This window comes from Trichosurus vulpecula, chromosome 4 (genome assembly GCF_011100635.1).
Source record: "Trichosurus vulpecula isolate mTriVul1 chromosome 4, mTriVul1.pri, whole genome shotgun sequence".
NCBI classification, from domain to species: domain Eukaryota; kingdom Metazoa; phylum Chordata; class Mammalia; order Diprotodontia; family Phalangeridae; genus Trichosurus; species Trichosurus vulpecula.
Genome location: NC_050576.1, coordinates 146,123,519 through 146,135,586, shown reverse-complemented (window position 1 = coordinate 146,135,586; position 12,068 = coordinate 146,123,519). Strand labels below are relative to the sequence as shown.

The following is a 12,068-nucleotide window of genomic DNA, read 5'->3' as shown; positions in this document are numbered from 1 at the left end:
GGTAACACAGTGAAAGTAATTCATTTGACAATTAGCTAATGGGTACATATAAAGATTGATTTCTGATCCTTTATTGTTTGGATAGAGAGAAAGGGAAAAAATAACTAGGGGGCATTGGGCACCAGAAGCTGGAGGAGACTTGAGGAAGACAAATTTCTAAGACTACAAGTTTATGTGGGATTTCCCCATTTATATTCATCAGGGAGGGAACAAACAGAAGCTCTGTGTACATACTTTTTCTATGCTTTGAATGATTAATGGAGATTTTCCAAGACAATGACTTAGTTATAAAAGAGCTTCCTTTATTTCCAGAGACCTATTAGTGAAACAATCAGCTACTGCTAAATGACCTTCTTTGAATATAAGATCTAGAGCTGGAAGAAACTTTGGAGGTCATCTAGGCCAACCCCCTCATTTTGAAGATAAGGAAACTGAGGCCTCAAGATTTAAAAAAAAATCAGCTCAAGAAAGGATAGATGGTTGTTTTCCCTCTTAACATATCAAGAAAAGGTTAAATGTCAAATGCCTCTTAAATTTTGAACCTGAAACGTTATAGTCTACAAAATGTGGCAGTCTGTGTGAGCTCAGGCCCAGGATTGTGTTGTTATGTATGCATTGATGGTGCGCTGCCAAAGAATTTCAAATTACCAGTTACCTCAGCCATGAAATCTCAGCTGGATCATGATGTCTCCCCAGGCATTGTCAGTTAGCATCCCTCATTGAAAACTGACAGAACCTTTTGTCTTTGTACTATTATAAAGAATAGAATTAACAGTGTGCTCTGCCTACAGAGACCAAAATGATCTAGTGTTCCTTTCTGATGTCCAACACCCAACCCCATTTCCAGCCTCCACAGGCACTCTAGGAAAAGGCCAGTTGATCCATAGATTATGATATAAGGAAATTACCAGTGATGCTGAATCCATTCTTAAATCCTTCCTGCTCAACAGCAAACATCCATCCAATGATGCCTCCCACAGGAGCCAGAGGTACTAGAGAATAACCCAGAGATTCAGGAATGGTGCTGATGGCTGTGTAGGATCTCCCATGGTTCATCACAACATAAGAATGGAGGTCAGTATTCTCGAAGACAATTGGAGTTTGGCTATTCCCTACAAAGATCCTTCCTCGAACTTTACCATTAACTCGTTGGGGAGAACCTGTTTGGAAAACAAAAGATTTAAAAAAAAACCCACAAGCCACTGAGATTTTAGTTTCAAGGCAGTCTTTTGAAAAGGGGGGAAGGGATGAGGGGAAGTTATACCACATCTATCATCATAAATTCCTACTCCTGGAGAAACCAAACCATGATAACAGCACCAGGATGCACTACATTAGGATAAGCTAAGAAGCTTGTCCTTTTCTAGGACTAAATTTAAGAAAAGGTTGATAATGAAATGAAAAATATGATATGAAACATCATTATGCAACTGGGGCTTTAACTGTTATGAGATCAGGGAAATCCCTTTGTGTACACCACAGGTGGCAGTTTGGAACACATCTGCAATAAGCCTCTGAACAACAACAAAATACATCACAGTCATCCAGAAAATTCACGAAAAGCCTATGACACCAGAATATTATCTAATCCATCATTACTTCTGAATGGAAGAGGATCCATTCATCCTAAGATGTCCCATCCCGACCACCCCAGCCTAAGCCTTGCCCTCTCAGAGATAATTCCAGGGCCCTAGAACTGGAACCGCTATAAGATTTCTTCCTCCAAAAGCTTAACCGCAAATCCTGCCCTCCCCCTCCCAACAGTATACCCTAAAGATCTCTGGACCTCACCATTAGTCCTGTGACTGCATCCTAGCTAGACTGTTCTATATATATTATCTGCCCCCAATTAGAGGGTGAGCACTTTGTGAGCAGGAGCTGTCTTGATTTTTTTTTTGTATTCCCAGCATGGAGCACAGTTCTTGGCACACAATAAGTCCTTAAATATTTCTGTTCATTATATTCCATTTGACTCTCTTTCTTGGTCCTAGATTCAAAGAATTCCTGTGGTCTCACGCAATGGAGTAAGCCTAGTTTAAGTTTCTGGCATAGACTCAATTGAAATATACATAGAGACCCAGAGAAGTTAACCTCTAAATGGCCCCAAACAATTAGACCTATCCTCCAAAGCTCCCATTTCCCCCACAAATGTTCCAACCTCCTAGAGATGTGATGTCTAACACTGGAAGTTTGCTCAATACAGATTAGGACTTCTATTAGAACTAAGAAACCAATCTCCTTGGGGCAGGGGTGACCTGACTCAAAAAAGGTCTCCTCACAAAAGAAAATTAGACTTCACTCAAACAGTTTTTACTTTGCAGAGTGTTTTCTCCACCCTGGGGCCAAGAAATTGTCATATTCTCAGATTTAGGAATGGTTAAACAAATTTTAGTGCACGAATGTAATGGATCACTAAGCTGTGAGAAATGACAAATATGAAGAATTCAGAGAAACATGGGAAGATCAACATGAACTGATGCAAAATGAAATTATCAGAACCAAGAAAACAATATGCACAGGAACTACAACTATGTAAACAGAAAGTACAAAAAAAAAGAAGGAAAATTGAAGTCTGTGTAATTAACCAAGCTCAGCCTCAGAAAAGAATTGAGGAAACACACTCCTTCTCTTCTTTGCAGAGGTTTTGAGACTATGAGTGTGGAATATCACATATCTTTTCCACTCATTGATTAGTTTTGGTGAACTGCTTTTTTTTACCTCTGTTTTATTTGTTCCAAAGGATGGCTAGCTAAGTAAAGCAGGAAGAGGCATACATTTGGAAGTAAAAATGATTTAACAACAACAGATAACAATTTTTTAAAGGAGGTAGTAGGTTCCCCTTAGCTGGAGATTTTCAAGTGGAAGATTGATGGACAGCTTGATAAGGTATGGATGGGTGTAATGGTAATCAGGGAAGGATTTCTTGCAGTTCTTCTCTTTTGGGATGCTAAGACTATCAAGTGCCTTTAATGAGTCTGGACTTTGTTTGAATGGGGCAGGTAAAGTGGGATCTTTTGCCTTGGAGTGCTTCTTAGCACAAGGGAGAGTCGTTGATTTGTATACGATGTGGTACTTTCCCATACCCTGGATGTTGAGCCCCCAGGGCCCTGAGCACAGCATATGTGTTGGAAGGTTAGTGTTTCAGTTGTGGGGGTACACTCATTGAAAGGGTGACAGGACTCTGGGCAAGCCGTTGAAATAGCCCCCCAGCTTTGATAACCCAGACAGATAGATTTTGGTGCTTCTCTGATAACTATGTATTGCTATGGATAGACTGGTTTGTGTTGTTTGCTGTGTTTATAATGTATGCTTGTAATTTCTGTTTGTATCTGCCCTGAAGTTCAGGGGGCTGATCTTTTTCCCCTGAACTAAGTGAATGATATATGTGTGTTTAACTAAACTGAGATTATTAACCCCTTAAAATTGCTTTCTTTAGAAAAGCAGATCAAAGAATCTGTGTTAGCAGCCTTTCAGTGTGCTCTTATTGTTGGTCTTACACAGCCACGGTAGCTGCTAGCCACATTATTGTTACAATAGGTTGGACTAAATAACCTTAGAATTCTCTTCCAACCCTGAGATTCTGTGATTCTACATCTTGAATATGGTAAGTGTTCCATGAAAATTTATTAGAGAAACAACTGAATGAATGAGCACAGAATAATTAAACTCACATCCGGGTGGATTCCATATCTACATTATTATCTAGCTGTTTTCCACACCTACAAGTAACTAATCTAGAGTACTAGACAGTTTACTACATGGCATTTTGAGCTTGGCATAGTTTTCCACACAAATTTTTCATGACACTGGAGAATGTTATGAATTCAGTAGACTAATACCAAAAAAATGCATCCTAGGAACAATTACAATAAAGAGTTGAGCCAAGCTAAGCTAATAAAGGGAGGGTGAGGGAATGAAATGTCAAATCTTCAACTGAAAAATTAAGTTTTTAAAAATAAGAAGAAAGCCAACAAATATTTAAGCCACAAAACCATTTTTTGGTACAAGTATGTGGTGTGTGTGCACAACTGAAAAATAAATTACAGAAGGGTTTAATTTCTGAACTTGCTGTAAAATAGGAAACCTTTGCTTCCAGCACTGATAAGGTTGATTTTTTTTCCTGAAGATTTATTAGTAGCTTTCTACTCCCTTTTCTTTGTTATAAAAGAAAGCTCTTGGAAGGTCAAGAAGGGAGGTTTATATTCAGAAATGACTGTGATACAAAAACAAAAGGCATCAATTTAACTTTTTTTTTTTTAAAAAAGGAAACAAATGGATTGTAGGAAACTGAAAAAAAAAATCATTCTTTATCCTGGTAAATGCCTTCAGGGTTCCTGAGGCCTAACTTACAAAATCATGGAATTCAAAGACACTACAGAGGTCATTTAGTTCAACCTGTATCTAAATAGGCATCCTCTGCTCTACAAGATACCCAACAAGTCATACAGCCTTCATGTGAAGACTTGCTGTGAGGAAGAACCCACTACATCCCAAGGGAGCTCATTCTACTTTCAGATAGTTCTCATTATTGTGAAGCTTTACTTTACATCAAACCACTGTTCCTAGTTTTGTCCTAGCCCTTCCAAAAAGAACAAGCCTTCTATATGACAGCCCTTCATAAAATTGAAGACAGCTAGCTTGGTGCCCTTTAGTCTCCTCTTCTCCAGGATAATCATTCCTACTTCCCCATATGCCATGATCTCCAACCCTCCTCAAGCAGAAAAATCTCCTGTCGTCAACGTCCTTCCTAAAATGTTGCTCTCAAAGCTGAATAAAGTTATACAGATAAGGTCTATGACTGTCAAAATAAAGAAGACTACTACCACCTTTATTCTGAATACACAGAAGCTATTTTGGCTGTGACAGCATGCTGAGCTGGTTCTAGGGCCCCCAGAGCCACTTCAGAGAACCGGCATTACTGGAGAAGCTAAGACCAATACAATTGGTCAGGAACCTTTTTGATCATTAGGTCTGTCAAGAACCAAACCACAGGGGCAGCTAGGTGGCACAGTGAGTAGAGCACCAGCCCGGGAGTCAGGAGTATCTGAGTTCAAATCCGGCCTCGGACACTTGACACATTTACTAGCTGTGTGACCTTGGGCAAGTCACTTAACCCCAATTGCCCTGCCCTCACCCCTGCAAAAAAAAAATTTAAAAAGAACCAAACCACATCTTTCTGGGGCAGGACACAGCTAAAGCAGATCTCAATCATTGGGCGTATACCCATGGAGCCTAATGATTTAGTCCCCCTTGCATTCCAAGGTACCACGGCTTGTCCTATCTGATTCAAGGGCACCAGACAAAAGGAACTGAAAGGTGAAGCTGGAAGAGGAGGCGTGTTTTAACAGACTGCCAAATTCACAATGTGTTTAAGGACAGCCCCAGAATCTAACGACCTATCAGGTTTACAGAACTACATTTGTGAAACATATTGCTTTGCTAGCAAATTCAAGTAGAATTTAGTAGTGTTTATAGGATGATAAGGAAGAGTGGAAAGCAGGGGAAATGAAAAGGTACTAATGACACTAGCCCCTACTTACCTAATTTCACTATTTCTGCCCATGTCCTTGCATTAGGCTTATCTGCACTAAGGGCTGAAGCATCTAAGATTAAAAAAGTATATAGTATGGGAAAGATATAGGCCTACTCAAACCAAAACAAGCAGATTTAAGGCTAGCCCGTTAGCAAAGTATAAAGGAAGTGCAGGGAGTAGGAGATTCAAACTCACTTGCATCATCTAGACATATTTTAGGGTTTTGTTTGTTTGTTTGTTTGTTTTAGTACTTTAAGGGTCTGTGATTTCAGTGACCTGAGACTCACTCTACTGGTGCAAATGATAACCTTTACCCTCTTCAGGAGACATACTTCATGAAGCCCCATAACTAAATATTCCATCACTTGGTGACCAACTTTCTTTCTGGTATTGAGAGACTCCTCATCCCACTTTTTTTTGGAGTGGGGAAGGCAAGGCAATTGGGGTTAAGTGACTTGCCCAAGGTCACACAGCTAGTGTGTCAAGTATCTGATTTGAACTCAGGTCCTCCTGACTCCAGGGCCAGTGCTTGTGTTGGTAAGCAAAATGGTCTCCTTAGCACTTAGGTCAAGCAAGTGCCCTTGAATAGTTTGGCTTTTGTTCCCTTTGAGTAATTCAGTGTATTTCATGAGCCTTACTAGGTGCTAAGCCCCAGGCCCAAATCCCTATTAGGTGTAAAACCTTAGTGGGTGTGGATTGGCAACTAAGGTGGGGCCCAAGGTGGGGCTAACTCCAGGGAGGGCCTAGTTTACATGTCTGAGACAGCAGAGACTTTTAGACCACGTGGGTTTAAGTCCCCTCTTTGTGATGATTCTAGGTCACGCGGGTGAGTCGCATGTGTGACTCACCCCTGACCCTGAAAAAGATATAAAACCAGGGGCTGGCTGTCTCTTTTTTGGAACTTTCACCCACAGCAGTGATGGCTCGTGTGATTCTGGGCCAGCCCTTGTTCTGAGCTCCCAGGCTGAACCTAGATGTTGGTAACTATGAATCTGTATTTGGTCTGTCTGTTGATGTTTGTAATTTGCTCTGAAGTTCAGGGTGCTGGCTTTTTCCCCTGAACTAAGTGAATGATATTTGTATGCCAAATTAAAGTAAGCTTGTCAACCCCTTTAACCTTGCTTTCCTTATTAAAGCAGATCAAAAGAACCTATGCTTTTGCAGCGTGCTGGCAGCTTTCTGGATGCTGGCTGTTGGTGGATCTTACACCCCCACAGCAGCTGCTAGCCGGATTGTTGAAACAGTGCTCTACTCATGCACCACCTAGCTGCCTCTCATCCCACTTCTAAAAGTATTAAATATCTCCAGAGATTTGGGTGAAGCCAGCAATTTAAAAGCAAGTATTCCCTTCCCTGACACCCCACCCCCAACACCCCATCATATCCATTATAAGAAAGTGAGTTACTCACCTTCTGCAACACACTGTCTACCATTTCCAGTGTATCCGGCAGCACAATGGCAACAAAAACCTGTTGGGTAGTCCCTGCATTGTGCATGAATGGAGCACTGGTATCTGTTATTGGCGCAAGTCTGTCGAGAATCAGTGTTGTACCTGAAAACTGTTTAAAAGAAAAAGAAACACTCCAGTGAGGGCCTTTGTGGAGGTTACCTGTGACTATCCTGTGGGGTACCTTTCCTCATACCACATCTAGAGCATAGGTTCTTCTTTATTTAAATACACACACACACACACACACACACACACACACACACACACACACACCCATATTTATTTCTTTCTTTATTTAATTTTATCACTCTTTTTTTTAAATTTTGAGTTCCAAATTCTCTCCCTCCCTCCAGTCACCCCGCCCCCAACCATTGAGAAGGCAAGCAATGTGACATCAATTATATATGTGAAATCATGCAAAACATTTCCATGTTAGGCCATATCACAAAAAAAAACCAAGAAAAATAGAGTGAAAAGTAATATGCTTCAATATGCACTCAGAGTTCATCAGTTTTCTTTCTCAAGGTGGGCAGCATTTTTCTTCATGAGTCCTTTGGAATTGTTTTGGATCATTGTCTTGACTAGAGGAGGTAAATCTTTCACAGCTGGACATCATTACAATGTTGCTGTCACTGTGTGCAATGATCTCCTCACTGCTCACTTCTGCTTACTGCATTCCACATCAATTCATGTAGGCCTTCCCAAGTTTCTCTTAAACCACCTCTTTCATCATTTCTTATGGCACATTATAGTATTCCATCAGAGCAAGGGTTCTGAACGTAGGGTCTTGACCACTGGATTTCAAGGGGGTCTATGAACTTGGATGGTGGGAAAAGTTACGTCTTTAATTTCACTAACCTCTAATTGAAACTTAATATTGCTTTTCAACTTTGAATATAAGCAATAAACATTCTGAGAAGAGGTCCATAGGGCTCACCAGACTGCCAAAATGAGTCTTTTTGAACACAAAGAAACATGAAGAACTTTTGACTTAGAGGAATTCATAATTGCTTACCAGAGGAGAAATGAAACAGCTATAGAGAGTAAAATTCACTACAGACAAAAAAGGGGGAGAGGGAGAAACTCATTGAAATGGGAATGGTACCATTACTCAAATAACCAAGGAAGATAGGAAAGTTTGAGTTCATAAGGTAATTAACAACTTTTTTTTTGGAGGGGGTGGGCAGAACTCTGATTTCATTGGTACAGAGAACTCTTAAGAGAAAAAAATTCTACTACCAATGAGTTGCCTGGAGAGCTGACTCTAGGCCAACTCTCCATCCGAAATGCCATGACTTTTTAAATAAGACCTATCCTATACTGTCACATTGCTTCCCAAATTCTAAAGTACAACAATTTTTGTCAAACTGGAAAACTTTTATGATTAAAAATACTTATTTCTTAAATAAGCTTAACAAATCTAATGACTCCTTCCTCCTTCTCCCCACTGCCAACCCTACTTCAGAAAACAGAGTGGGTGGTACACAGCAGAGAACTTAGCTGTTTTTACTAGTTTACAACGTAGCTTAACAGCTTACACTGTTATATGGGATACTTAATATCACTGAAGAACAAATTAATTCTGTGGGTTAGTATCAAAGCTGCCACATTTAATATCCACTTTAAAGTGCCAGATATATGAGAATAAATCCGAAGGTAGAGTCAGATGTGTGGGGGCAACCACGACATCTCACCACAGGCAAAATAGAAAAATCTTAGTCAGTAATCAAAAGATAGCATTCATAGGACACCTAGGTAAGCTACTCCCCGATATTTTTCACAAACACAATACATAGTCACACCTGGCTTAAAAACCTTTGATCAAAGAAAAATGAAAAAAAAAACTTCCTATTTAAAGATCGCATCTCTTAGGTTCCTTCTTACCACAACTAGCTCATTTAATTGAACAATCCAGAGCAAATTAATTTTGAATGTGGTCTATCTGAACACAACAGGGAGCAAGTTTCTGGCTGTGATAACCATCCCGTGCATAATTAGAAGCTAACACATGAGTGAAGTCAAAAGCAATAGAAATTTAATCACATGTAATTTCTATTAATCCTCTAGGAATGGCATCACATAAGGGACATTTTCAGGGCATGCATAAAGAGGGAGCTGGGAAGAAAGGAAATCAGGGCCTTTAACTGAACGAACACACTTGTAATGCTATTGATTACCCAATCTCCAACTGTGCCCCAAGCTTTCAAGTAGTTTCCCCATTGCCTGTCTGTCAGTGGGGGTCTCCACAGATAACATCACAAATACATTGAAGGCTAGGGTGAAGTCATTTTTCACTTGCTAAAGAAAACAGTCAAAGAGCTGGGAAGGAGCAAGAGAGAGAATAACACCTGATTTTAGGCCAGATTTTGGTTTTCAGTTCAAGGCTTTTACTAGCAAAAATCTCCTTTTAACAGACATGAATTTATCCCACCATAGGTTAGGAGAAGTGGAGGTGGTCTTGCTTAAAATATGATCTTTTCACAAATGAGAAATTCAGACATACCTAGATAGGGTGGAAACATGGCAGGAAACAGAATGAGAATCAAAGTAGACATCTGCAAGTGAATAAGTACATCTGAGGGAAATGCATCCAAAACATCTGGTGAAGATTAATTGGAAACATAGTTTTAAGCGGCAGATTGCCACGTTCCTAAGAACTTTTAGTATCGTGTAAGACACCAATGATGAAATGTTTAAAGGAGGGAACACAGATGCCTTGAGTTCTCGGTCAGGAGTCAAAATAAGGCAGTCTTTTCCTCATCCTGCCACCAGTTTGTTATGTGATCTGGAGTAAATCAGCACCTTTCTCTGCCTCTGTCAGCTCCTTCATGAAATCAGAATATCACCACATCTCCACGTCTTGCCTGTTTCTTTCACTGGGAATTTCCAGTGAGGTTCAATTACAAAATATGACTTACGACTGCCTTTATTAGCCATGTAGTAAATCATAAGGAGATAAAAATGAAACAATAAAACTTCTCCAAGGCCTTGTAATAACTTTATCGAAGGGGATAAGACTGTGCCAGTGTCATTAGAAAGGTAGGGTGAGACTGTGGAAAGAGCCTTGGTCGGGGAGTCAGAATCCTGACTGGCCATGTAGTCACAGGCAAATCTTTCATCTGACCCTTAGTCCTTCATCTCTAACATGGAGATAACACTTGCCTTAACCTTCCATGGGCCCATCATGAATAAAGCATTTCATGTATCTTTGGATCATAGGATCATAGACTTAGTGCTAGATGGGAGCTTAGAGGCCATCGAGCCCAACCCCCTAATTTTACAGATGAGGAAACTGAGACACTGAGTGGTTAAGTGGTTTGTGCAGAGTCACACTGCTTGTGTCTAAAGTAGAATTTGAACCCAGGTTTTTCTGATACCATGCCCAGAGTTCTTTCTACTTGGGTCCATCCCATTTAAATCTATTTTGCTGAATTATACCATGTTGTCATTAAAAAAATTTTAATGAACATGTTATTTTTGGTGGAAATGCAAGAAGTTATGTTATGTCAGGGCTGTCCAAAATGCGGCCCGTGGGCAAAGGCTGGCAGTGTGATTTATGAGGCCTGCCTACAAGCATAGAAATTTACATAAATGCTTTAGTAAAGGAAGCCAAGCTACGGCAGAGCTCTCACTAAAATGGCAAATCAAAATATGCTGTCTATTGTTTCAATAAAAACCTGAGGTTGGACAGCCCTGGGTTGTGTTATAACATGTTATATAATGCTATATATATAATTATATATGTGTTTAATTATATAATGTTATTATATATAATTATGTATATAATGTTTTATATATATTATATATATATATATATATATGCATATATATAATGTTATAACATAGATGCAGATGCCTGCAGGCCAGATTTTGTGCCTCAGAAACATACACATGACCAACATGGTTTAGTGGAAAGAACAATGGATTTGGAACCAAAACACTTGGGTTCAAATACCAATTCTGTCCCCTGCTGCCTGTGGGACTTTAGGCGAAACCTTTCACACTCAGTTTCCTGATCTATAAAATAGGAGGGTAGTAGGTGATCCCAAAGGTCCTTTCCATCTATTAAAATCCTATCTATTATCCTGACAGGTTACTAAATCCTATATCCCAAGACTAGCTTAAAAACAGGGTTTTGTCATATTGTATTTGTTGTTTTTACAGATCACCACAGCAGCAATAAATGTAGGCGTTACAAAAGGAAAACAACCCGCTACCCTAAATACCATGGACAGAACTTAGAAAATTATTTCTGGTTGGATAAAGGGAAGGCCTGAGGATGCTCAGGTCAGACAAGGAAAAGACTCAGAAGCGAAATCAAGCTATCTTAGAGTATTTAAAGAGCTATAATATGGAAGAAGAATTACTTATTATGTTTAAGTGCTAAGGTAAGAACTAGGAGGAGGAGGAGAAGGCAAGGTTCAGATCAATATAAGGAAGAGCTTCTTAGCAATTAGAGGTGATTGAGAATGCACAAAATAATGAAGAGCGAAATGAGCATAACCAGGAGAACATTGTATACAGTAACAGCAATATTGTTAAGTCATTTTGACTATTATAAATACTCATATTAACTATAAAGGATCTCTTAAGGAAGCTGCTCTGCACCCAGAGAAAGAACTGATAAATAAAAGTATGTATAGAATGATTTTTCTTATATATACATATTTGTGGCTAATGGTAGCCATCTCTAGGTTGGGAGGAGGAAACAAAAAAGGGGAAAAGAAGAAAGTTACATGATAAGTTTATTATATATTTAAAAGGAATAGCAAGTTGTACACAATAGATTGGCAATTTTGTGTACAACCATCTTTTTTTATTCTACTGTGTTATGGAAATGTTTGTTTTATTTCTTAAGTTCAGAATAAAATAAATAACTTTTTTTTAAAACAAAAATGGAACATGCTGCCTTGTGAGAGTTCTCCATTAGTAGAAAACATTGGATGGAAGAGACTTTTTCATTGAGTGGACAAGATGACCCAAAGGACCCTTTCCACTCTTACATTCTATCTTATACATTAAGAGTTATAAATAAGAGAATATGATTCTCAAGGTCATATTTTCTAAGCATCCCTTCAAATGGGT

General features: G+C 39.3%; 1 protein-coding gene across 1 annotated transcript in view; it reads right to left on the bottom strand.

Annotated features, from left to right (window-relative positions):
* NID1 (nidogen 1) overlaps positions 1-12,068 on the bottom strand; it is a 110,311-nt gene that overhangs the window by 72,711 nt on the left and 25,532 nt on the right. The window contains exons 5-6 of the mRNA XM_036754231.1: positions 6,943-7,092; positions 909-1,160 (exon numbers count right to left, since the gene is read on the bottom strand). Coding sequence (XP_036610126.1) covers positions 909-1,160; positions 6,943-7,092 — 402 coding nt within the window. The remainder of the gene's footprint in view (positions 1-908; positions 1,161-6,942; positions 7,093-12,068) is intronic.